Source organism: Vanellus vanellus (assembly GCF_965231255.1).
Source record: "Vanellus vanellus genome assembly, chromosome: 7".
Lineage (NCBI taxonomy): Eukaryota > Metazoa > Chordata > Aves > Charadriiformes > Charadriidae > Vanellus > Vanellus vanellus.
The window spans coordinates 10,352,447-10,376,804 of NC_138912.1; the positions used below are offsets into that span (position 1 = coordinate 10,352,447).

General features: G+C 36.6%; 1 protein-coding gene across 1 annotated transcript; it reads right to left on the reverse strand.

Moving 5' to 3' along the window:
• Positions 1–307: 307 nt before the first annotated feature.
• CASP7 (caspase 7) lies at positions 308–24,168 on the reverse strand. The gene is made up of 8 exons (XM_082486024.1): positions 23,916–24,168; positions 23,132–23,244; positions 7,306–7,451; positions 6,288–6,416; positions 5,608–5,783; positions 3,967–4,105; positions 2,685–3,336; positions 308–1,115 (listed from the first exon to the last, which is right to left on the reverse strand). Exons 2-7 carry the CDS (start codon positions 23,242–23,244, stop codon positions 3,113–3,115), a joined length of 927 nt encoding a protein of 308 aa, XP_082342150.1. The 5' UTR covers positions 23,916–24,168; the 3' UTR covers positions 308–1,115; positions 2,685–3,112.
• Between the last annotated feature and the right edge of the window lie 190 nt (positions 24,169–24,358).

A 24,358-nucleotide genomic window follows, 5' to 3' on the forward strand; every position in this document is an offset into this window, starting at 1 on the left:
ACAGTTATAAATTTGATGAGGAAATAGGTTAAAATGCCCTACAGCTTTTAAGTCACTACTCAGCTACCTGGCCTTGCTCAAGCGAAAGGGTCAGGCTTCCTCACTCTGACTGGGTTCCTTCAGGCTCTTGGGCCGGCACAGCCCTCAGCACGCAGACGTCACCAGTCAGACATGATGTCTGTTGGTGGGAAATTTTATTCTTAAATAATATGAATGCCTTTTGGACGTGATCTAAAGTAACGCTCCATCTAGCAGAGACACTGGTCCCAACACAAGAGAAAGTTTTTCTCTCTTTCTTTTGTTGCCACTGTAAGTTATCTTTCCAAGTTGCTTTTCCTGTCTGGCAATCTCTTCAGGTATTTTATACTGATCTTTGTATATTTCATATACTAAAACTAGCCCAAAGGTTGTTTAAGATTCAGCCTCAGCTTCTTCCTTTTGTTGTAAGTCAACAGGTAGAATTCCTGAGCTTCTTTGGGCCATACTATCATCTTTTTCCAGGAAAACTTTGGTCTACCAGAAGACCTCTTGCAAGCGCTGAGAGTGCCTTGCCTGCTTGCTACATTAGGGCACTGAAGAGCTTCAAATAACACTACTGCTTTGCCTTTTTTCTTAGACAGTTACAATTTCACCTATTAGTTGGGAATTCCCGAGCTGTCCTTATTTAGTGTCCGTCATGGTAAACATACAACAAAATCTGATAAAGACCCGCTTTTTCCACCTTTCCTTTTTCCTTTTAGACATTATGTCCAATAGGGCAAATAGCTTTTCCTACTCATAGAGGAAACTCACTAATATTAACTCCTCTGAATGGTTCTCAGCAGTCCCTTGTAGGCTGGACCAAGGACTATTTCTAGGAAGTTTAATATTTTCCCAATGCTTCTAAGCCAAGATAAATTTGCTACAGCTTTTTTTTTTTTTTTTTTTTTAAATAAAATACCATTCTCAAAGAACCTTTAAGAAAAAAAAGCACTACACAAGAGGAAACGTGCTCCTTACCTGTTATGCTGTTACATTCCTTGGCCTTATTTTAAAAACTTAAATGACCTGTTTCAGAGCCCCTACTTGCTGCTTTTTTGTTCCCAAGGTTCTCTGGCTTCAGAGCTACAATGTATCTGAATAAAAGGATAGTTTTGGAGACAGGGGAATATTGTTATCAGACATTTCAAAACAGGCTAAACCATAAGCAAATAAACACTAATGAACTATAAAAGCATGAAAGAGCTTCCAGAGAAGTAATTAATACTGAAATGTTGACTGGACATATGGTCGGACTCGATGATCTTAAAGGTCTTTTCCAACCTGAATGATTCTATGGCACTTTTCCCACACCAAACCAGGAATATCTCTAATGCCAGAAAACAGTTTCAGATGGAGTTATTTGCCAGAAGTAATAGGATGAACATTTTCATATGAACTGCTGGACCACTGTACAGTTCACTGTATAAGGACATTTTACACACAGGGCAAGATGAAGTGCTGGTAAACCAGGACACTTCCATTAAAATATTTTCAATAATTTTGGTTTGCTCTAAGAGAAGGTGTGGCTTGCCTAACCCAGGTCACCCAATGCCAGCTTACTTTTCTAAACTACTTTTCAACTGACACTGTAAACCTCATCTTGAAAAGATGCCGAAGACCATCTGCATTCTTGGCCGAGAAAGGTTTTGGGATGTATTTTGGTTGGTTTTCACTTCACCAGATTGAGTGACAAACATGCAGATATTCATAGGAAATTTAAAAAAAAAAGGTCTTTATTGATTTCATGCTCAAGACATCCATAACACAGTAATTTATTTAATTCAAACAACTGTAAATTTGACTTATGAAAAAAATATATGCCTCACTATGTCACAGTATTTGTAAGAAAATAAACTTAATAATTTGGTAACTTGGTTTTAATAGTATGAACTTATTTTCTTAGAAGACTTCAAAAGGTATAGAGCACGTTAACTGGGAAAAGGGTGAACAACTAATCATTTATCAGTTTAACCAAATCACTAAACTTACTTTTTTGATCTAGCTACCAACTTTAAAGAGAATATAAAAAGTAGGAATATAAACATTACTGACATAACTCCAAAATACAAAAGTCAAGACTGTACAGTAACTAAAAAGGCACTTCTGGTTTCTGATTCAAGTAAGTATTTCCAGTCTTGGCAAAATTCCTCACAAAGAGAGGCTATATAAAAACATACATTTGTTACTGGAACATACAATTTCAACATTAAATTTTAATGTTTTATAACAAAGCCCTGGGATTAACTTTCTGTTGGTTCAAAACTTATGAATCAACAACCAGACATTTTTATTTTTGCAAGCAGAAAAACTGCAATACCACTGTTTCAGGCCATTCTATCAGTCAATTGTAATTTGCCAAGCAAAACCCTTTACAATGGTGCTTTAATAATGCATCATCCAAGTACAGTTTGCCAATCTTTTACAAAGATTTTAATTTTGATTTTTCATTTATTACATTTCCTTCCTATTCAGGTAAATCACCTACAAATATTGATTTTTTTTTATTTATCCATCTTATGCTGGAGGGATAACTAAGTAAATTGACTTCCAGATTAAGCACAGAGCAATCATAGTCTCATTAATAATGTTCATAAAAGGAAATGAATATATTAGACTAAGAAACACCCTTTTAAATAGCTACAAACTTTCATCACTGGACATACCCATAATAATGATGGTCTTTGGAAATTTCCGAGGAAGTTATGGTTCCATGAGCTAGCAGTGAAAGGAAAGATGGAGTCTCACGATTTAATTTTTTTGTTCTTAATGTACAATCTGTTTTCTGGAATAAACCTTTATGGGTCAGGTAGCTGACTCTCAGAACATCTTCAGTAGCCACAAATCATGACAGCCACACTAAGGGAAATCAAGATACAGTAATCAGTATTAGCTGTCAGGTTAGCCCACAGCATTTATTTCTTCTTTGAAATTTTGCATGTTGTGCATCCATCAGATACCCCAGCTTATAAAATATAAAAATCTAGTGTAATTACATTTCTGTTATTAAAAATGTGTTACTCCAGTTTATAATCAAATCTTCACCCAAAACCATATTCTGATCTTTCATCACTGGCTGCATTAAAATACACTTTCAGAAGTAAAGTTCCTTAGTGAGCATAGAGACCACGCAGGGAATCTGCTTCTTCTCACTGAAGCGTGGATCATCAGACTGTGATTCAAAATTTGTGGCAACCACATAGTTGACCCGTGTGAGGATCTGCATGATCTCAAGTTGTTTTCCATGCTCATTTAGCACAGAGCACAGAGACTGCACAAACCAGGAGCCTCTTCCAGGATTCCTCCAGGAGTAATAACCTTACAGGAAAGACAGATAAGAAAGTATACGGGGTTATTTTTCCTCATCATCTTGTGCTGAAGAATGGAATCGCAGAGAGATATGTACTGATTTGTGTGAAAGATTCTGGGCAAAAAGTAACAATGCACACACAGAAAGTTTCATTCTTATCACTTGTGTCACATACCCTACTTCATTAAAGTGGAGAATAATGTGTATTAACTGTCCAAACCTCATACTACTAAAGAACCATTCTATATTTATGCATTTGGGAAACTGCAAGAAGATTTCATGGTTTTCCTGTCTAAGAATAAGTTTCATGCTGTAACTGTTCCTCTTCCTGCCTTCATCACATATTCAACATACTCACTGAACTGGGACATGGAAGGGCAAGATTCCCCGAAAATAGTACTGCTTTCACCATCTGTAACGTCTGTGTCTTCTCACCTGCCAAATCAGGGCTTTCACCCGTTTCCACTATAGCTAGTGTAAAAGGGGTGGATACAACACACTGGCCCAACATACACTGGGCCTTCCTGTTTTGTCCATCAATGTACAATGTATCATCATTGAGGGTCAGTCTACAATCAAGTCAATATAAATGATGAAGTTTTTGGCTTCTATCTCCATCCTGACCCCCTTTTCTTTACCTGGCACTGTGGAATATGCAAACAGAAAATCTGCTTCTACTGGGATTTTGTATCTCGGATTGGCATCTGTTTCCAGAGTGTCATTTGCAGGTCCAGAGTCAGTTTGTATACCTTCATCAAATTCAGAGCCTCTGCATGCCTGAAAGCGGTGAAGACAAAGAGAACTTGTCCAATAAGGAGAAACAAGGTGTTATAAAAATAAGTATTCAATATTTTTTAATTATATGGTTTTAAGCAGTACTTCGCATGTATTAGGAGCAGAAATGCAATTCTGGGGGACATCTAATTGTTCAGTGATAAAGTTACTAGCTTACCCATTTTAAAATATACATCACATACAGTAAAGGGCTGTAATGGTGTTGCAGGCTGTGGATCTCAGTGGATTGTCAAAGTGCCAAGTCAGCATTATCTTATTGTAACCATGATTAATTTTACCAGTCCAGAGTCATCCTCAGCACTCAATGATTACACAATGTCTTGTGCAGCATGACATCCAGACATTTTCTTTACAGTGTCTTTGGTTCCTGACATGCACTGCTGTAGCACTACATTTCACAGAATAACAAAATCACACCCTGAGGTCATCTAATCCAATCCCCCTCCTCAAGCAGGGACAGCTACAGCAGATGTCCAAGACCATGTCCAGTTGGGTTTGGAATATCTCCACAGATGGAGACTCTACAATCTGGGCAACCTGTTCCAGTGTTTGACCACCCATTTCAAGTATATTGCATTTTCAACATTTCTCCATTTCTCTCTTTTATTCTTAATTTCCTCTTAATCATGTGGTTTAGCTAAAGGGCACACTGGGACCTCAGTCCAGGTTGGTAAGTATCAGCTCTTGATCAGTAGCTTTGAGGGACAGCTTTTGCAAAAAAATAGCAGTCTGCTGGGCTTATGTAACACCAGTTGGTTACCCTTACTAAAATAACTTTAAAGGCAACAAAGTACTCATTCCAAACGTATAATTAAAGATCACTTTAGTAGTATGAAGAGTCTAGAATAGCTGCAGTTTTCACTTTGAGCTTGAGGATCAATTGGTGGAACAAGGAAGCCCAAGGAAAACCACATCTGTTGCAACTCCCATAGGTACATAATACTATGACAAAAAAAGAGAATTCAGACCCATGGTATGTCAGTTAATACTGTTTGAAACAGCTGTCCTTAAAAGATTAAGTAATATACAAATAAAATAATTATTTGTTAATGCAATAATGCAATAGAAATTTTTAGGCTACTGAGGGAGGGAAACAATATTTCTTTTAGCAGAATGCAGTAATTTGTAGAGACAGCCTTTATTCAAAGAGACCGGGACAGTATTATTTCTATCGATAATCATGTACTGTCCTCAGCTCTGTCTGCACAAGAGGGAGTTTAATTTTCTGCTTTGAAGTTCATATATTACCAAGCACAAAGAGAAACCATGTACAAAATTACAGTAACAATATGTTCTTCACATCTGTGAATCTTGTGTATAAATTATCTTCTAAAAGCAATCAATACACGTCACTCATAGTCAACTTCTCTCAACACATTTTTTCACAAAACCCACAGCAAAATTCAATAAATTAACCTACAACCAACATAGCATGTTTTCCCCACCGCAGCAGTAGGATACTATATTTACCTTAGGGTTATTACCTGAATGAAAAATAATTTGGGTTTGCCTATAAGGCTTTTACACTTGTCTCCTCTGAATAGCGCAGTCAAACTCTTGATAGCCATGGGTCCATCAGTGCCATAGATGAGGCCTTCTTCCCCATGGCTTAGAAGGATACAGGCAAAGCAAGCAGCATCACTGTGATTCTCCTCAGCAGCTACAAATCAAATACTTCTTAGCCAAAAGGAAGCAACATTTAAAATGAAAATTATATTTAGCAAACACATTTTTCTGAGACTAAATATACATTGGGCCTCTACTGGAAGGCATAAGAAGGGGTGGATAAAGATGACACAACCCACTTTTCAGTATTGTGGTAAGTACCTTGAATACACGAATGCATCCTTCACGTGACTCTGAGTCTAGCCCACCGGAGTCAACAGGCTGAACTCTATATCTAGTATGACAAAGCTCTTCACCTAACACAGGACAGGTGCTTCACCTAATATGACAAAAAAACTTTGTATTTCTGAATTGACGTTGGAGGAAGAGGTGGGGAATTAAGACTAATCCATTCAGAAACTGAATCCTACATAGAAAATTGCATGTAGTGGGGCCTAAGCAATCTGTTCTAATTTGACCTACTTTGAGCAGGGGCGATTTTTGGTGACTTCCAGAGATCTTTTCCACTCTAAATTATTCTACGATTCTAAATTTTTACCTTTTTTCAGTAATTTTTCCATATCATCACGGCTTCGGTCATTATATGTGTAAACCTCAAAACCTAAGTTTCTAAAGCTCTTAGCTAGATCTCCAGCATCTTTATCAGTGCCATTGCGTGTACCCATTCCTGCCAGAAAACAGACAATATTGTTGATTGCACATTACACAATTCAAAATAATTCACATGTTCAAAGGTAAATTTTTAGGTTTATAATTCATAAACCTAAACAATGTCACAGCGATATGATTTTAAAACAATCCTCTGACAGCATTCTCAGCATTGAGAACAAATGCTGAGATTTGTTTTAATGCAAAATAACGCATGGTTCAACGTTAACATGTATCTTATCCTGGAAAATGTTGGCATGCCTCCAGCACCTTGTAACATAGGACCTCTATGAATGATCCTATCTCTTTTGGGTTATGCAGTGTAACACACATGCATAAAGCACCCCAAGGAAAAACTGTTGAAAAAAGTCTCTCTGATACCCACATAAAAGAAACTGATGTAAATTCTTTGGAGTAAACACTTAATTTAGTGTCTTTGCCAAGTGTACAGGAAAAGACTTATAAAGTTGACTATAACACAAGTATCTGTCTGCTTTGAAACCATACATGGTCTGAAAAGTTAAATGCAGGAGTGTGAACAGAGCACAGCTATAGCTACTAGCTTTTGTAGCTCATAGCTGTAGCTCAGGGACAAAGAATTTGTAACATGGGCTGCAGATGTCAAGTTCAAATTTTAACAAGACAACCTTAAACTCTGGGAACAAAGGTTTAGTTTGAAGTTGATAGAGCAAGGTGACCTGCTCTTTGAAACATATACTGCAAAGAAGCTGCAAAGAGCTGCTCTAATATAAGTGTTAAAGAACAGGAATAAATTGTACAAACAACTGTTTCTCAAAATATAAATATATTAATTAAAATTCCATGTCCTAAAATAAAATGTTTATTAATTAATGAAAGTATGAAGATTCTAAAGTCTGTAATGAGTATTATCAAAGGAATAACATTACCTGTTTTGTCTTCAAAATTTTTGTTGTTTATAATAATACATTTGCCAACTTTCTTGTAGTCCATATTATACTGGAATGTGGGTGTAACAATTCGGTACTGATTACTGAGAGAGGACTTTGGCTGTTCTTCTCCATTCTTCTTTTTTCTAGGTGAACCAAATGAAACTATTGTTAGTGGCCAGTCACATGTAGTGGGCCTATTTATCTTCATTGAAACCATTCAGGCAGCCCTACCCAATGTTTTTTTCTTCTCTAATGTTTGTTTTCTTCCTTAGTATTTCAGATTGAGGTATGAAGATCTTGTGATTTCCATGAAGTGATTCTTGTAATGTGATTGGATTCTGATGATGGTAAGATGACTCTAGAGTGAACCACAGCCAACGGTAGTATATGCAGATCCTGACCCACAGATAAAACAAATGGCCTAAACATGACGTCAGGCTGCCAGGAACCTTTTGCAAACTATGGTTCAGGACATATTTTACTTTTACAATAAATAATTCACAGAAGGACAGCCAGATCTCCCTTAATAACTATTCCAAGCACAAGAAGATATGCGGTTTACCCAATGGTGTGATAGGATTTGTTTATTAACTCACCATCATCCCTAAATTCTCCGAAGATTAAGAACAAACAGTAAGTAGTTTCTACTGATAAAGGTTATAGATGTGAACAGGTCATGTGTTAATTTGGTCTGCCAAAAAGTAGTCTGAACCTATGCAAAAAACTAAGCCCATCTATACCTCAATCTCACTTCCAAAAAAAAACCCAACCCAAACCAAAACAAGCTATAAACATTCTCTGTTAACATGACTGTACACTGACATTTCTGCTTTGTGCAGGGGTCTTAGATTAGATTAGAAAGAGATGAAAGAGATAGCACAGACATTACTCACCAATTTATTGTAAATGGAAGTATTACAAACCAATCAATTACAGCCAGCACACACACCTGAAGTATAAGCACGAGGAACTCAGCAGTACTTGCTTTTAGAGGTGGACGTTTTGGTCCAAGCAAGTGGCTTCAGATGTTGGTAAGATCTCCTCAAGCAGAACTGAAGCCAGTGAGAGCCTATAAAGGGTCTGATTCAATCTCAGAACTATAAATAAGCTTTGGAGCAAGCCCAGTTGGAAGCAGTGTTCAGGAAAGGGCAGAAAAAGTTATCAGCACTTCTTTTACTTATTTGGTCCAGCATCCTGTTTCCAACAGTATTTATTGCTGATGTCTAAGAGGAAAACATAACCTACTTTCACTGCACAAACAACTGTGTAATACAGTTTGGTTTTAACAAAATTAGATTTTTTTTCCCCCCCATAATCTCAATTAATTTAAGTACTTTCAGTATTCTTGCTCTGACATCTTTCTAAAGAATTACTAAGTTATTTGTTTCAATAATAGCCCATAGACACGAGATTGATGTGAATTGATTAAATGTTGTTTAGGTAATCTACTTTCTTACCTTCCTGATTTAACAATTGTTCTCTTTTAGCTTTAAGTGTCCTCTTTTTTATTACTAAAGGACAAGACTAACTGAAAACTACAACAAACCTTCTCTAGATGATTCATCGTGTTTAAATACTACTGCAATTCAATTTTCAAACAGCTTCTTATCTCTGAGTGTCCTTGTGTTCTGTTATAAAGGGCCAAATTAAATAGCTGCACCTGGCAGGGTTTCTCTTTACTCTTTTTACATGTGAGAATCCTAATTTCATATCCTCTCTCAGACTTCTCTTAGAGACTACAAAACAAGATATTGAATTGTATCTACTTGAGGATTTTGTCTGATACTCTGGAATTACAGTTTTTTTTCTGGCAAATTGAAAGTATTGGTATTCTCCTTGCATACTGCTTCTTGAGGGCTCTGGGAGCAACAATTAAATATGCTTTGCCTCAAGAAAAGATTTTAACCATTTTAAGGAATTATCCACAGTTGTATGATGTTAATATTACATTTGACTTTCAAAGAGATCTTGGATTCTTATTTTAGCCTAAAATTCCCCCTGGTCCTACATCATTAGACAACTCTCTGGCAAAGAGAAAAAAAGACATTTCAAAACAACAAATAACCACTCAGGTCAATGAAGAGGCTAATTTCCTCAGTCCACATGGATTCAAATTTCTACAGATTTATCTGGCTTCACTGACTTCCTGAAAAAGCTGTATGACTAACAGTGGCTGTTACACACAATAGAATATTTTCAAGGGGATTGTACCCAAATTTCTGTTTATGTCCAACCCATGAACAGTTATGAACACTCAGGACAGACTGACATGAGCAGTATGGTATCGTGTTTGCACTGTCTGCTCTTCTAAAATGCTGGAAGCGATCCAATTCTGGTCCAGAAGTCACACAGCCACGTTACCCCACAAAAAGCTTCACTGAAAATAGCAGCTGGGGTTAAGTGGCATAATGATGTAGCTACACAACTTCTCTGAAACCATTTCACTTCCGAATTCAATAGTTTGCACTCATTCATGCAGAAATTCTTAGGAGTTTAAGTGATCTAGCTACTACTACTGGTATTCCCAAAAGTATGCCAGAAGCTCTATGCTGGTCAACATCAAATGTCACAGACAAGCCTCGCCAGCAAAGTAGCACACATAACTCCATCATTTCCCCATGCCTTTACAGAGGATAGTGTGGTTTTCTTCTAATGATTCCATCCACACTGAATAGGCTAACGAGATACTAAGCAACCACAGCACACTTTATAGGGTTACGCCTATCATTTCTTTACTGGCAGACAACAAGAAGTTCCAGAAATCTTTTGGTATCTATCCAAACTGAACAAACAAAGAAGCAAAGGTTGTGGAGCATATATGGGCCTGTAGTCCAGAGAGAAATTATATTTTGAAGATTCTGTTTTCTGTGCCAACATAGCGCAATACAGGAATTGCTTGACTGGATTAAACTGACAGTATGAGGTCCAGCTCTTCAGTTTCAACAAGCTAAATCAGACCTTGTAGTGATGACTAATAAAGTAATAAATATGTAATAATCAGTCCTTAAGGGAAATGCCTTGTCAGTGACAGGCTGGCTTATGATTGAAAACCTAAAGCTTTCCAGCTATATGTTTATTTTCTAAGCTTTGAACTGGACATATGTTAAAATAAATGTTTACTGCTGTTGTTCTTACTAAGCTTTCTAATCACTATATTTTCCAGAAGGGTTTCCACAGGTTAGTTATGTGCTGTTATGCAATGTTTTAAACTATTTGCCCATAGTTTTATTTCATTCTGCTTCTCTGACATCCAGTGTCTTTAGTTTCCCTCTTTTGGGATTCAAACTTGCCTGCATTAAATAGAAACTTGAATTTTATGACTGTTTACTCTTTCTTCAGCTTTTAATTACAACTGTGGCGTAACTCCTCGCTCTGCCAGTGGTCACTGATCTTTACCTTAGACAGAAATATTCTTCCTGTCAGTGCTCTCATATATTTCGTGTTCTCTCCCTTGGGCCAAGAGTTCAGCAAAATTGAAACTCTGCTCTGGCACCCTCATATAGCTTGCACATTTTCACCCTTACTGTGCCTCTAAATCCAGGCCTTAGGCTTGACAACAGTATGTCTGGGAATGAGATTTCATCAACTCTAGACTTAATTGGTGTCAACCCTGGGAAAGTCATTATTATCAACTTCTCACTTTCCAAATACGAAATTAAAGTTACCCATACCATTTATAATTTTGTTATTGAACTTTTAAACAGTAAAGGCCAAACTTCTTATCACCATGAGTGGCTAAAATTCTGTCGAAGTCCATGGAGACACATCACTTGCACCACTAGTGAACTCAATTGTCTAAAGGACTGCTACTTATCACAACAAACTTTCTTTTCTGTTACACTTTGGGTAAATTATGATTTCAGTATGTACAGATATCAAGATTTAAGGATAAAAACATCACTGTTAAGATTTGACTATACCTAAAGATTATTTTCGGTAACAATTTTACTGAAAGAAGTGCCTCTTAGCAGCTGAGATTTCCTCTCCTTTGGCTTCCTTTCTATTGGCATCTTCCTGCACTTTCTTTGCACTTTCATCATATTAATATGACATATTAACATACTAAGAATCCATGTGCAGGAGAATGGCTTCCTTGAGTGGTGCAGTCCCTCATCATCTCTCCAACCTGCTACAGCCAGGCTCTTGGGCTCAGGTCTGCCAGCTCTCCAGAGTACTAAGTGTTTCAGTGAGAACCAGCTGCTTAACTTCAAGTGTTGTGTGATGTATTTCCATGGGAAGGGTCTTCACTTGCCATCACATTACATAATTAATGTCAGCTGTGTAGTCTGGTACTGCCTACCTTTGTGCAAGGTGTAAAGGCCAATGACTGTAAAAAAACCTGCTTGAAGAAAGCTTGTCTCCTGTAACTATAACTACATGAACTCCACTTGGAACAGTACCAGCATAACACAGGGAAAGCTCTTAAGAAAAGAGTGGATGAAATCAAAACTTTAAGAAGAAAGTGCAATCTCTAGGGTAGAAACTGTTACACCAATCCATTTACTACATCTCAACATTAACAGTGATTAGAAAGAAGATGATAGTAACCATCAGACAATAGAGCTCTACTGAAAACATAAGCTGCTGGGCCTTAAAAGCAATATGACACTTCGCACACAGAAGAACCAGCTTTTCATGGAAAAGAACAGTCACTGTAACAGCCTCATGGGCAGAAGATTAGATGAATAAAGACAAATTTCACAATCATCAGTTCCCAGTCACAGGATGGGAGAACTCTCCTGTTTGTTTGCTTTTCTAAGAGGAAATTAATGTGTTAATCAAAAACTCTAAAAATAATATTATAGAGGGATATCTGGGCTTTGAAAACAGCTATAGTCCCTTTCTCTCCCAGGAAAGTTAGGGACTTTTGTTGCTATACTGAAAAATGTAAGCAGATAAAAAAATTCTACAATTACAATACTATCCAATTTAAGGAAGTTGACTTTCAGATGTGGGTGGAAAAGGCTAAACTGATTACATTCATTTCTATTCGAGGTACACACACAGAGAAGAGAACTCTGTCTCATTCTTGCTCTATGAAGTTCAGTAAATTTGGGCTTTATTTGATAAGGAATATCATAGGACATTGTGATAGTTTTTACTCAGGCATGATTCTTTGATACAATGTACAATCATATATGATTTTTGAAGGACAGATAACAGGTTTCTCTTAAAAAGAAAATTTGCCTTAAAAAACATGCTATCTTTACAAAGACATCATCTCAGGATCCCTTCTGGAGTCCCCATGCTTTTTGGCATTGGAGAATAGTTTTATTCTCGTTTCGATCTCATTGTCAGCCTTTGTGTTGAGTCCAGGCAAGAAAATCGTAGCAGTGCTACAGTGACAAAGTCCATAGTAAAAATCTTAGGTAATCCATCAGCATCCACTGGAACTTTCATACACTTCATGTTGTGGCATGCAAGGTATCTCAAAATTGCCATGCTCTTCATCCTATTACAAACAACTGAGATGTTTCCCTCATGACTTTTACATTTGTAGACCTCTTTAAAGGCTTCATTGGAATAAATTCTCCATTGACTTGCCATACTGTGGAGTAAGTGTATGGGACAATATATTAGTTTTAGACCTCTGAAGAAACTTACATAGTCTATATTGTTGATTTAATTTTATGCAGTTTGTGTGGCTTTTGGCTGCTCTTTCTGTCTAAAAACCTCCACTCCTTCGATTATTGAATGCACAGTATAAATGGTGATGAGCAGTAGTCACAAACATAAGTGCTATGTTTCCTCTCCTGGGAAAAAATCCTGGACTGGATTTATATTTTTTAAATAGGTAGTTAAAGGACAGACAGGAAACAATGAAAATGCAATGAGGATTGTGTTTGAATTCATAAAGCATCACCAAGCTACGTGGAGTAAAACTGAGTGTGCTGGAGAACAACTCAGGGTTATTTTTCCAAAAGAAATGAACAGGAAACAGAATTCATAAATTAGGCATATCAAGGTTCAATATTTTGTTCTATGTTTCTACCTTAGTCTCAATAATTAGTGGTCTGTTCATATGTCTGAAGTTTTCTAATAATCATGCATTAATATGTCTTACTCCTACATAAACTTCTCTCCAAACTGCCAGCTTTAATACTTTTATTCAGTCTAATTTCACCGTATTTAGTACACGTCTAATTACTGTACACTCTCCCCTCTTTGAATTTTTTTTTCTCTTGAATCCTATTGGCAATAAGAAGCAAAAGACACTTGTTAAACCTGACTAGAGCTTTTTAGATCATAAGTTCTTTAAGGCAGACTCTTTGTTCTTTGTCAGATCCATTTTGGCAAAGTGTCACACAGATTTAAAGCTGCATGCAAATAACAGATTATCCTGTTGCCTTTTCTCATTAATATTGCATCAGGTTGGCAGAGCAGCAACATTTCTGGACAAGAAGAATGTGTCACTACTTGAATTGTCTTTTATAAAAATGGATATTCCTCTACTGTTAAAAATCAGAAAGCATAAATTATATGGGATAAGGACTAAGGACTAGACCAAATACTAAAACTGTATTACACTGTATTTGGTGGTGTGATCCTGGGTCACACACCAAGAAAGCAGCATGCTAGAATACTAAGTGAAGCCTATGATAAACACTAACAGGAGCCACTGCAGAAGACACTGGCATTTGGGAGATCTCAATTTTGTTTCCAACCTGACTGTCACACACTATGGGCTCACAAACCTTTTCTCCTGAATATACTCCAATGGCAGGTGCAATTTCCATCTCTCTCCTTTTAGACAGTTAACACAAGGACTTTTTTGCAAGAAGTTAAATATAATTGTAAACCAAGAAAATAAATACTATCCTTCACAATCTTTTTTTAAACAAAGGTTGCTCAGGCTTACAAATTATGTGCCAGTAGATAAATTGGAAGACAGCTTAATAGTTGAAGCAAAAACTTCCTGAGGAAAAAGGAGCAATACTAATTATATAGGAGGAAGTTCCAAATAAATATTGCATGCTTTCAACTTCCCTACTGAAATAGCAAATGACTGCTGACTTTGGTAGACTAGCACAACCAAAACAACCTGTCATTAGAAGGCTATTTTTAAATACGCTTCAGATAAACGTCAAAAGAAAATTTAAAAAAATTCTAATATTAAAGTCAGAATCTTTTCAACATAATAGAAAGTCTTCATTTAGAAGAAAGAAAGGTTGTCCTACAAAACTGAACATAAGAGTTCCCCCCAAAGCATTTAAACATTACTTCACCTGTATTGCTTACTACACAAGGCGAAGTCTTACACAAAGGCATGAAAACTGACAGCTGCAATTTAGAATAGTGAACATAAACAATACAGTAGAAAAAAACTCCAGAACATTAAAACACAAAACCCAGTCAAATGGTCCTACATTTCTGTTCCCTCTGATGGTCTTGTTTTATCTGTTAAAGAAATTTTAAATTATGGTGAAACATGCCAACATGATAATACTGGAGTCTAAAGTTCATATTTACCAATGACATACAAAGTCCGTGCAACCCTTGCATCTTCATACTCTACCCTGCTGAAGTGCCTAAACCTTGAAGGTAATTTTTGGGAAGGGGTGGAGTTAGGGGAGATGACAAATATGCTCACTCAAACACCACAGCCCCTAATGAACACACCCGACTTCCTTCCTGGGAGCAGGCCTACTAAAAGCAACAGGACTAGTCAGGTGGTGCAATAATCCTTGTTTGTAACTGTTCTCAAGATCAGGGCCATAGTAATTATTTAGCCTCCACCTTCTTTTTGAACTGCCAATTAGTTCATGACTTCTTAAGGAGATCTTTGAAATTAGATTGTTGGCTGACTAAACAAAGCCAGTTTCAAAGTCACGAGAGGCAAAGCTTTTTGCTTGAACGAACCTGAAAGTAGGAAGCTAATGGAGACAGTACCTCTTCTTTCTTTGGAAACCCACGTCCCAAGCACTCCTTATAACTGTAAACACACTAATTTTGAAAGGAAAATATTGCTGTAGCAGTCTTGAAAGAAAGGAGTTAAGTAAACAATGGGATTATTTCCTTGAATTTATAAAGATAATAATAGAGCTGGGAGGGATCTAAGCTATCATTAACAAATTCTTTGCCCAAGACAGGACCCAGTTCATTCATCCAGTAAAACAGAATCATATTAAAAACCTACTTTTGTTCTTACTATGACATATGAAACAGGACTGTTACAGATTTTGCAGAAAATTCGCAAAATAAAATGCTTTAATTTTGTAAAGAAATCCTGGCATTCCCCCAAGTTTCCTGTAGCATGCTACATCACCTCCAACAGTAGAACACAAGCCATAAAAAAAATTTATTATGAATATATGCTATCTATGCTTTGCTCAGTTAACTTGATGAAAAGTATCAAACAAACCAAAATGTCAACTCGGGGTGGGGGGATATGTTCTGTTATCCACTAAGAGCCACTTATTTGTGCTCTGGATGGAGAACTGAGAGTGAATCCTGCTTCTGCTATTAAATAACTTTGGGAAAGTAACTCTGTATTTCTTAGTTTTTCTATTACAAAATGAAGCCTAAACAAACCTATTTCATAAAACAATTGCAGATCTTGTGACTTCTTTCCAGGGGGACAGTAGTGTACAGTAAACTAGAAAATGAATTTAAAATCCACTATTTTGTACATCTGTACAATGTTTAGGCCCAGAGTGTGTGAGGGAGCTTACTGCCACATGGCTCCTGGAAAAAAATGCTTGAAACAAAGGCATTCTTACTGTCCACTATGGAGGTTTACAGTGGACCTCAGTCCAGAAACAAATTCCTATCTTTGGTTACTGCACATTAGCTTCCCTGGAGAGACAAAATGGCTAGTGCCTGCACACCGTTATTTAACATCAACTGCAAAAATGACAGGGTTGCAGTCCACAGAATATGGCATTTCCCCAAAGTATATTACAACCCTAAAGGCCTCTGGAACCTTGGCTTAACAGTCAAGATATCACAGCTTATCACATTGCAGCTACTCAGCTGAACTACAGCAATGGCTATTTGTATGTTCCTTTGAAACCACAATCTAAAGTGTATCAGCTTGAATGACAATAAGGCCTCACCTACCACAAAGCTTCACAACTGCAACAGTCTCAGAGATGAACAACATCAGCTAGTGAGCTGCAGCGTGCTAACTGCAGTAACTAACTCACCCGAGTGTGAGCACGCTTTTCATTCGATCTCTTGCAAAGCAAGCCACAAACCCTTATCCAGTAGTTTCTACAAAACTGCAGCTTCTGTTTAATCCGCAGAACATCTGTTAGAACACCTTTTTTGAAAAGATCCATTTATGGATCCATTGGATATATTTAAGAATTCTTTGCTTACAAAAAGTGCCCCCTATCTTCTGATCTTCCATCACCTGTATAATTGTATAGTACACTATATATTTGTATGCTACAAGCATATTATCTTTCAACTTTAGTTAGAGAAACTAGATGCACTTTAAATCCCTCATTATAAGACATTTTTCAGACCCTGAGCTATCTTGTAAGATTTTTTTGTCCCATTTTAGTTTCAGACCCTTCTCCAATTAGGAGGGAGAATCTTCTCTAAAAACTTGGAAAACAGAGAAACCTAGTCCAGGACAACCGGAAATTCAGTGTGTAATGAAAGGAGTTGAGCTGTTTGAAAGAGCCAGCCTCAGACCACCACTTCTGGCATTGGGAATTGGACTAGATGACTTTTTAAGTCCCTTCCAACCCAAAGTATTCTATGATTCTATGACTCTACTTTGTATATTATATATATCTTTCGAGTTCTGACAGTTACAACTGAATATGTCTTCCTCTCCTTTTAACTATGTGTTAGTGATGGCCTTAGCATAATTCAAATCAAAACCATGGCTGCAATTTTATTTATAACATACAAACAAAGCAGACAAGTGCACTGGGGCTAAGCCAGCTACACTTTGTAAAAAAAGTTTCAACACAGGCTATTATGTCTAATACTGTCCACATTTTGCAACAGTATCCTAGTTTTTGTGCGCATAATATTTCAAGTATCATTTACAGCCTACATGACAATTTTGTGGTGTAACATCTGCAGCAGAGGGCCAAAACAGAGTAAGTTCTAAACTCTCAACCATCAATTTGTAATTTATCTTCAGCTTCCTAATTAGCTGTATGGTATCTGCTGTGCAGGCCTCAAAATATTGTATGCAACATAATATTCAAATAATAGCATTCAAAAAGTAAAAGTTTACAAATAAAGGATATTGCTTGCTGAAAAGCTTTCTGCTCTTTTCTAGTAAACCTGCATGTACATACCTTCTATGGGTGTTCTGGAAATTGAAATCTCGCATGATCATATCCTACGTAGTGTAATGTACATAGGCAACTGCCAATTATATAAAAAAAAAAAGATGAAGCCTGTTTTATCTATCATAGGTACTAAGAGCAATTTACAGGTCCATACATATTGCTATATGGACTGCTTGGAAAATGAGTCAAAATAAAGCAACACCACCACCCCTTCACTCCCTCCCAAATACTCTTTCTCAGAGAACACTCTGGCTAGGATTAGCAACAGCAAAATGCCAGTAGAGTTACAATTAGCTCGATATAAGCACTGAAACTAAACTCTTTTAGGGTACTCATTCACAAGATTTCCAAACGGGTGGCAAAGGAGGAGCTAAATAACATGCTACAGTACCTTGGCTCATCATCAAATGGTACGCCACACTGCATCTGAAAACAGCTTCAGCTTGTCCTCAAGAGCAACGCTAATCTTCTTTGCTAATGCTAAGAGCCCACCATGCTCAGGGTTATGCTGGAGAGTGCAACAGGATGCTCTCTGTGTTCAGGCCCAAAGATTCGCATGTGTCAGCAGTGGGTCACGCTGGACGTTTCTATGGGGCTATTCAAACCCTCACAGCTATCACCCTGCAAGCTGAGGTCATGCAGGCCTGACCTACCTTTGCTGACAAGCAGAAAACACGCTCCCATCACTCTGATTCTATCACTGTTCCTCTGAAAGAGTGTAGGAAAATATAGCAGATCTTGAGATGGAGGTGGAACAGCAGACTTCACTTTTCAATATGTTTTTCTTCCTTCTCTCAAAACTTGATCCACCATTACTACAATATTTACACATGAATATTTCTAAGAAAATGATGCAAATTAACACATAGTTTACAAAACCTCTTTGTATTCTAATTCATAGAACTATTTCCTATATATTTACCCTTGAACAGTTTTGGTTTATTAGAAATTTGGCTTAATTTGTTTTTGATTCCTTTGAAAGCTTAAAAATAACACTACATAATAGCTTTCCTCCAAATTTGGTACGATGAGAGCCCAGCGTTTGTTGTAATGAAGGAAATAAATTACTACACGAAAAAGGAATTAAGATACTTGACTCCCTGTTGTGATTGCTAGAGATACAGTTCATGGATAACCCAGCGTTTCCTGTGCTTCACAAGATAAAGTCTTTAAGGAGACTGGAAACAAATATTGACTGTGAATTAATGACTTCTTACACTTTTGACCAGATACTATTTCAAGATACTTGGGCATTTCCTATATAGTTCTTCCAGTAAGTGTCCAAGGGAAAGTACAAACACTGACCACAATTTTTGTTAATTGCTAAATACTCCTGCAACGTTCTCCAGAAGCTGAGTAATAAAAAAAAAAAAAAAAAATTAAAAAAAAGCCCACCTATAGCTTAAAAGACAGTAATGAAGATGAATGAAACATCCTTGTTGCACTATGTTAAAATCTCTTTATTGTCTTTGTAGGAATTAACATTAACAGATTATAGATGCCAGAACCTATGGCTTCTGAAATTTTATGTTCAGTGCTTTGGAGAAAAATACACTGATATTTAGCTTGTGCAAAGTAGAACACACAAACTCCAAACAAAATTAAAATGATATTGTCCTAGACTTTGGAGTTATGATAGTAAAAGGAAAGATTGTCATCCCTTTACAGGACAGACTGAGGCGTACAGTGATTTCATTAGATGTATAAAGGAAACCTGAGGCTGAATAAAGAGTTCAGTTCAGACCTCCAAGTTGCACCCAGAGCATAACTTCAGATGACTACTCAGCTGTTGTTTGTTATAAAGTAACTTGCTATTTTTAGTCTATCTAATTTAGGGATAAAAGAGATACTTTTCTTAGCAGTAGTTAATTTTGAAAGGTCTGTAATATTCTGACAATTAAAAACCTGTAACAGAACTGTATTTTTAATTTTAAAACTGTGAAAGTTATGATAAAAAGATGAGGTATAATTCAAAGCACCACCTGGATTTGAAAACACTAATTTCAAGGCAAAAAAGCTGATAAACACCGTACAAATGAAAAGAAAACCTACATATCCGTGAATCTTTTTGATCTAAATACTAGTTTACAAACCTGGTAGATATCATAACCATGTAACTATCATAACTAATGAACTACAGGAGGCAAGATACAAATTGATGTTTCCAGCAAATTTTCAAAGTAATTGAAACGAAAAGTCTCAAAATTTATACTGGCCTGACTTGGTAGAAATAAATACCTTCTAGATATTTTGGGTTTGCAGTGTTAAACAGCAGAAGTACTCATGGTGACTATACATCAGTGTACCCTACAAGCCTCTCCAATTCCTCAGTGGGATTTTCTTACAATACATTTCATGTTTCTTCATTAAGGGCACTACAGAATCACACAGTTTCAATTTTAACTAGGTATTTGTAAGAATTCTTCAATATATATTTAAATTATGTTTCCTATTTCCAGATAAGAAGGGGAATGTTGACTGTAAAACAAGACAGTAGGGCTGGAGTAGACAAAAGTAACCAAAGGACAAATTGTTCTATATGAGAAAATTAGAATAAAACTGGTACCTAGATACTATTAGCAACAACCCTCTTCTGCATTATGCTTCTTCACTGAAGGCCACAAACTGTCATCATTATTGACAGTGCAAGTGCTAGTCTATCAAGCCTTGGGAATTTTCAGATGCAGCTTTTTTTAAAAAAAGAACCACTTTCATTAGTAGTAAGAGACATCTTAGCTCTACTTAATACATTGGAACCATAATTTTATTCTGTTTCATGTTACATTATGTTTCCTGGATGCTAAAACAGGTTTTCTGCTATCAATCTCCCTAACAAGAGTTCTCCAACAAAAGACAAAAGATACCAAATAAAGACACTAAATCATCTTGTGGAGAAACAAGACTATTTTTAAAGCCTCGAAAGTGTAACAGGAGCATATACAGCATAAAAAAGAAAAATTTCTAGGAGAAAAATTCTATTAGTTTCTAACAATCACATAAAGAATTAAAATACACGTTTGAAATCCTCAGCTCAATCTTTGCTTAATCATGTTTTAAAACTTAGTTGCACGCAGGCTTGCTTGTACCCAGCTATTTCTGCTTTATGAAACAAAACTTTGCTCAACTGCAACGCTCCCTAATTTTCGTCCAGTTTTGCTGTAAATAAAATTGATACCCTTCTGCCATCTAGTGGCTAAAAGTACCCCTACACCAAACACCACCGGCAGATGTTAATTCAAAACTTTCTCTTTCAACTTTTTTGCCCACCGAACAGTTTTTCCCACCAACATTAACTAAGTACTAGCACTTTTTCAAAGAAAAGGAAATATGTAGAAGATAATTCCCTTAAACTGTGGTGCAGCCAGAAGAACCTGCCCAACCTGTGGCTTGTTCTGAGCCTCATAGGCTCCATGGTAAAGCATGCTCACAGACTTCTCAGAGAGAAATACGCTGTAGTGAAGATTTTTACTTATTTCTGTTTACTGCTCTTGCTAGATAAATCTCCAGTCACAGCCAGAGAATGGTGAATTGGAGCTGCTAAGCTACTGGAAACAGCTGGTCTTTCTACACGGCTTTGAATTCAGTTTTTCACTGCTCTGTTCTCTTAAATGAAAATCAATGTGCTTATTTAACAATACAAGTTACTTGTTTTCCTATTGAGCTTATATATTTTAAGCAAAAATAAATAAAATACTATGTAGAATTTCATTGAAAGTACAGCATATCTGGTAAAAACAGTGTCGCTAAAAAAACCAAGAGACCATAAAACTGTAGTCAATCTAAAACTTTCTAGAAATCTTGTTTTACAAGTATTAATTTCATGTCGCCAAATTGAAGCCTTGTCAATCAAGACACTGAGCCATTACATCTTACTGGTTGTTTTAAATCTACTGCATGAACTTTTCATTGGATGCCCTCCAGATTTACTGTGGGGCACAAAGAATGATCATTCTCTATTCACTTTCTCCGCCATTACATCACGATTTTCGATCATATCCCATCTTCCTTTATCCTCTCACATTCCTCTCCTACCTTCTTTCAGGCCAAAGAGTTTTAATTTCTATAAGACAAAGACCTTGTCACTGTGCTTGGATTTTTAAGACGTTCTCTGTCAACCAGCTCATTCCTCTTTGCGCCATCATCACCTTCTTCAAGAAACTCTGATAGATTTCTCAGGCCTATTTTTTTTCTACAAAATCTATGTTGAATCTTCTCAAATACCTCGTATTTACTCTGAGAAATTTTTTACTTATAAAAAAATGTTTCAAATTGTATCTTCAAGGACTTCCCAAACAATGAATGCCTCAAACTGACGCGTAGCCAAATTATTTAAAAAAATTCTTATAGGAAAAAAGTGATAGAAATGTTGATTATGGCCTTTCCTTCAGGAATGATTAACTTTGAGTTGCATAATTTAATAATCATATTAGCATATCACCTCTTATAAAGAAGACCAATTTAGATACTAAACTAAACATTTTATAAAGTTTAAAAGAAACCCTTCAAAAATGTTTGGCAAGACTTGGAAACAGATGTTACATTGTCTATTTTGCATGACGTGGTTCTGTTAAAATTAATAATAATCATACACATCATAAAACACATTTGAGGAATGAGAAAATGAGACAAAGTAAAGTGATTTGCTTAACAGCACATCAAAAGTCTTCTAAGACTAAAGCATATTCACTTCTCTCACAGATTTGTTACCCCCATTAGAGTCTTGTAATAAGCTGCAAAAATAAAATTATATTCTCCATGTACTTTCTCTGAATTATACTGTTCATTTGAATGTGAATGTCCAATAGTGAAAAATCAAAACCTCTCTGTAAATACAACAGTCTTTGTAATAAACACCTTTAATAAAATCTCTCTAAATCCATGAAGTTCACAATGTGAAGTAGCCATTTGCCAACATTCAATAGTATTTGTAAATTTTGCATGTTTATTTTTCATCTTTTGCATTTTCAATCACATTTATCTAGTGTTTTCAGGAGTACAGAAAGCAGTACATAGTTCTTGCTTTCTATATATTTAATGAAAGTAAGCTTATGCTTCAGTGAGATTACTGCGTTTTAAAATGAAAGGCTTTTAATTTATTCTGTAATGGGTTACATGTCTAGACTCAGTGAGGCTTCTTTGTGCTACAACCTAGATGGCACTTCCAGGCTTTAAACTAACTTAAATAGTCAGCAGGGGATTCCAATGATCCAGGAGATTAGCTGAGCTGAATGCAGTAAAATAGATAATTAATGGCATATTGAATTCCCAGCTCAACCAAAGGGCAATGTTTAAGACGAAGGACTCTAACTGATGCTAAATGAACTTAGTGGTCTCTTGACTACCAAATAAAGCTTATGGGAGATACTACAGGTCTCCCTATAGGAAAATACTATAGAAAGATGGCTTTAAGGTACAGACTACATGCATTAAACCTATACAACATAAACCATCTCTCTACCCAGATCATCTATAGCATTGTGGACATGGCAAACTAAACAGCAAAATGCCATTAGAAAGCTAGAGTTACAGGTAATACAGCAATACCAGGAATAAAAGTAGTAACTTACTTTCCAAAAAGTGAGAATCTGCTACTTCTGTCTGGCCTTGCATCGACGACATCATCGTGATCTTCATCACTTCTCTCTTGAGTGGAGTGATCAACATGCTGATCTCCTGACATCTACAAATACAAGAATGTATCTGTCCCTCAATGAACACTATCATTTTAGAAATTCTTCTATAAACCAAATCGCTAGATCAGATACATATGAGGTTGTTAGTCATTTATACTGTACAATACCTCATCAAGTAAGAGTGGCTACAGACTTCTAGCCCTGAATTTACATGACATTGCACATGCTTAAGCTGTCTGTATCACCCTGTGACAGTTACCAGAAGTGACTTGTCCAATATCGCTCTCAAAAACGCAGATAACAACAAACCTAAAAATAATTTTATGGTGAAAGATCTTACGACTAATTCACAGAAAATTTTTCATGGTCTGGAAAGAAGTATGTTGGGAAGAAAGCAAGGACAACTAACATCAAAATATTTGTAAGTGCAATCCTATCCAGTACTAAGACACCCAGAGAGCTCCTGTATTTTCATTTGCGTATACGTAGTCAAATGTGCATAAGAGAAGAAACCCCTGTATTATCTCTGTATTATCTTCCACGGGTGTGATCTTAGGTTTTCATTTTCCTGTTTTGTCTATATCAACACTTAATACAAATTTTATATTCCTCTAATGATTAATTAATACACGTGTACAGTTGTTAGGAAACAAAAAACAGTTGTGAAGTGTTCCTTGGAAATTAAAAGGTATTTTTATTACATAAAGCAGCCTCTTACACAAATTGCTGTGTTTCAGCCTTTTTTTTTTTTTTTTGCTACTCCAGTGTAAGCTTGAAACATCTTCACTCATCTCAAAAGGGACACAGGGCACTGCTAGACAACAAGGCCAAGCTGATCTAATGACTTTTTCCTGAAGAAAAAAACAGCCTCTCTCTCTCCTCTTCTTCAATGTATCAAGTTGCCTACTCAGGAAGGTTATTTAGATTATTAATCCTGCAGAAAACTACAAGAAGGAAGCAGTCATTTTTCTGGCAGCACAATGGTCCGCAACAGCTCAGCATAGGGTGAGGAGAGCAGTGGAGAAGGCGGTGTGGACCCCCACCACCGCTCGCGGTGGGATGCGCTCAGTCACCTTGTCCAACTCCAGCCCCAGCTTTTCATAAGGAAAAGCAGCCCCTTCCCCACATTTAGGCAGATTAAGCTTGCTTTTAGAATGCCTG

Bases quoted from the DNA above. Each gene is read 5' to 3' on its own strand.
- CASP7 (XM_082486024.1), bottom strand. From the start codon at position 23,244: ATGTCAGGAGATCAGCATGTTGATCACTCCACTCAAGAGAGAAGTGAT. The intron at 6,417-7,305 runs GTAATGTTATTC...GTTTTCTGGCAG, and splicing joins AAATTTTGAAGACAAAACAG to GAATGGGTACACGCAATGGC. The intron at 4,106-5,607 runs GTAATAACCCTA...CACCGCTTTCAG, and splicing joins CCAAATTATTTTTCATTCAG to GCATGCAGAGGCTCTGAATT.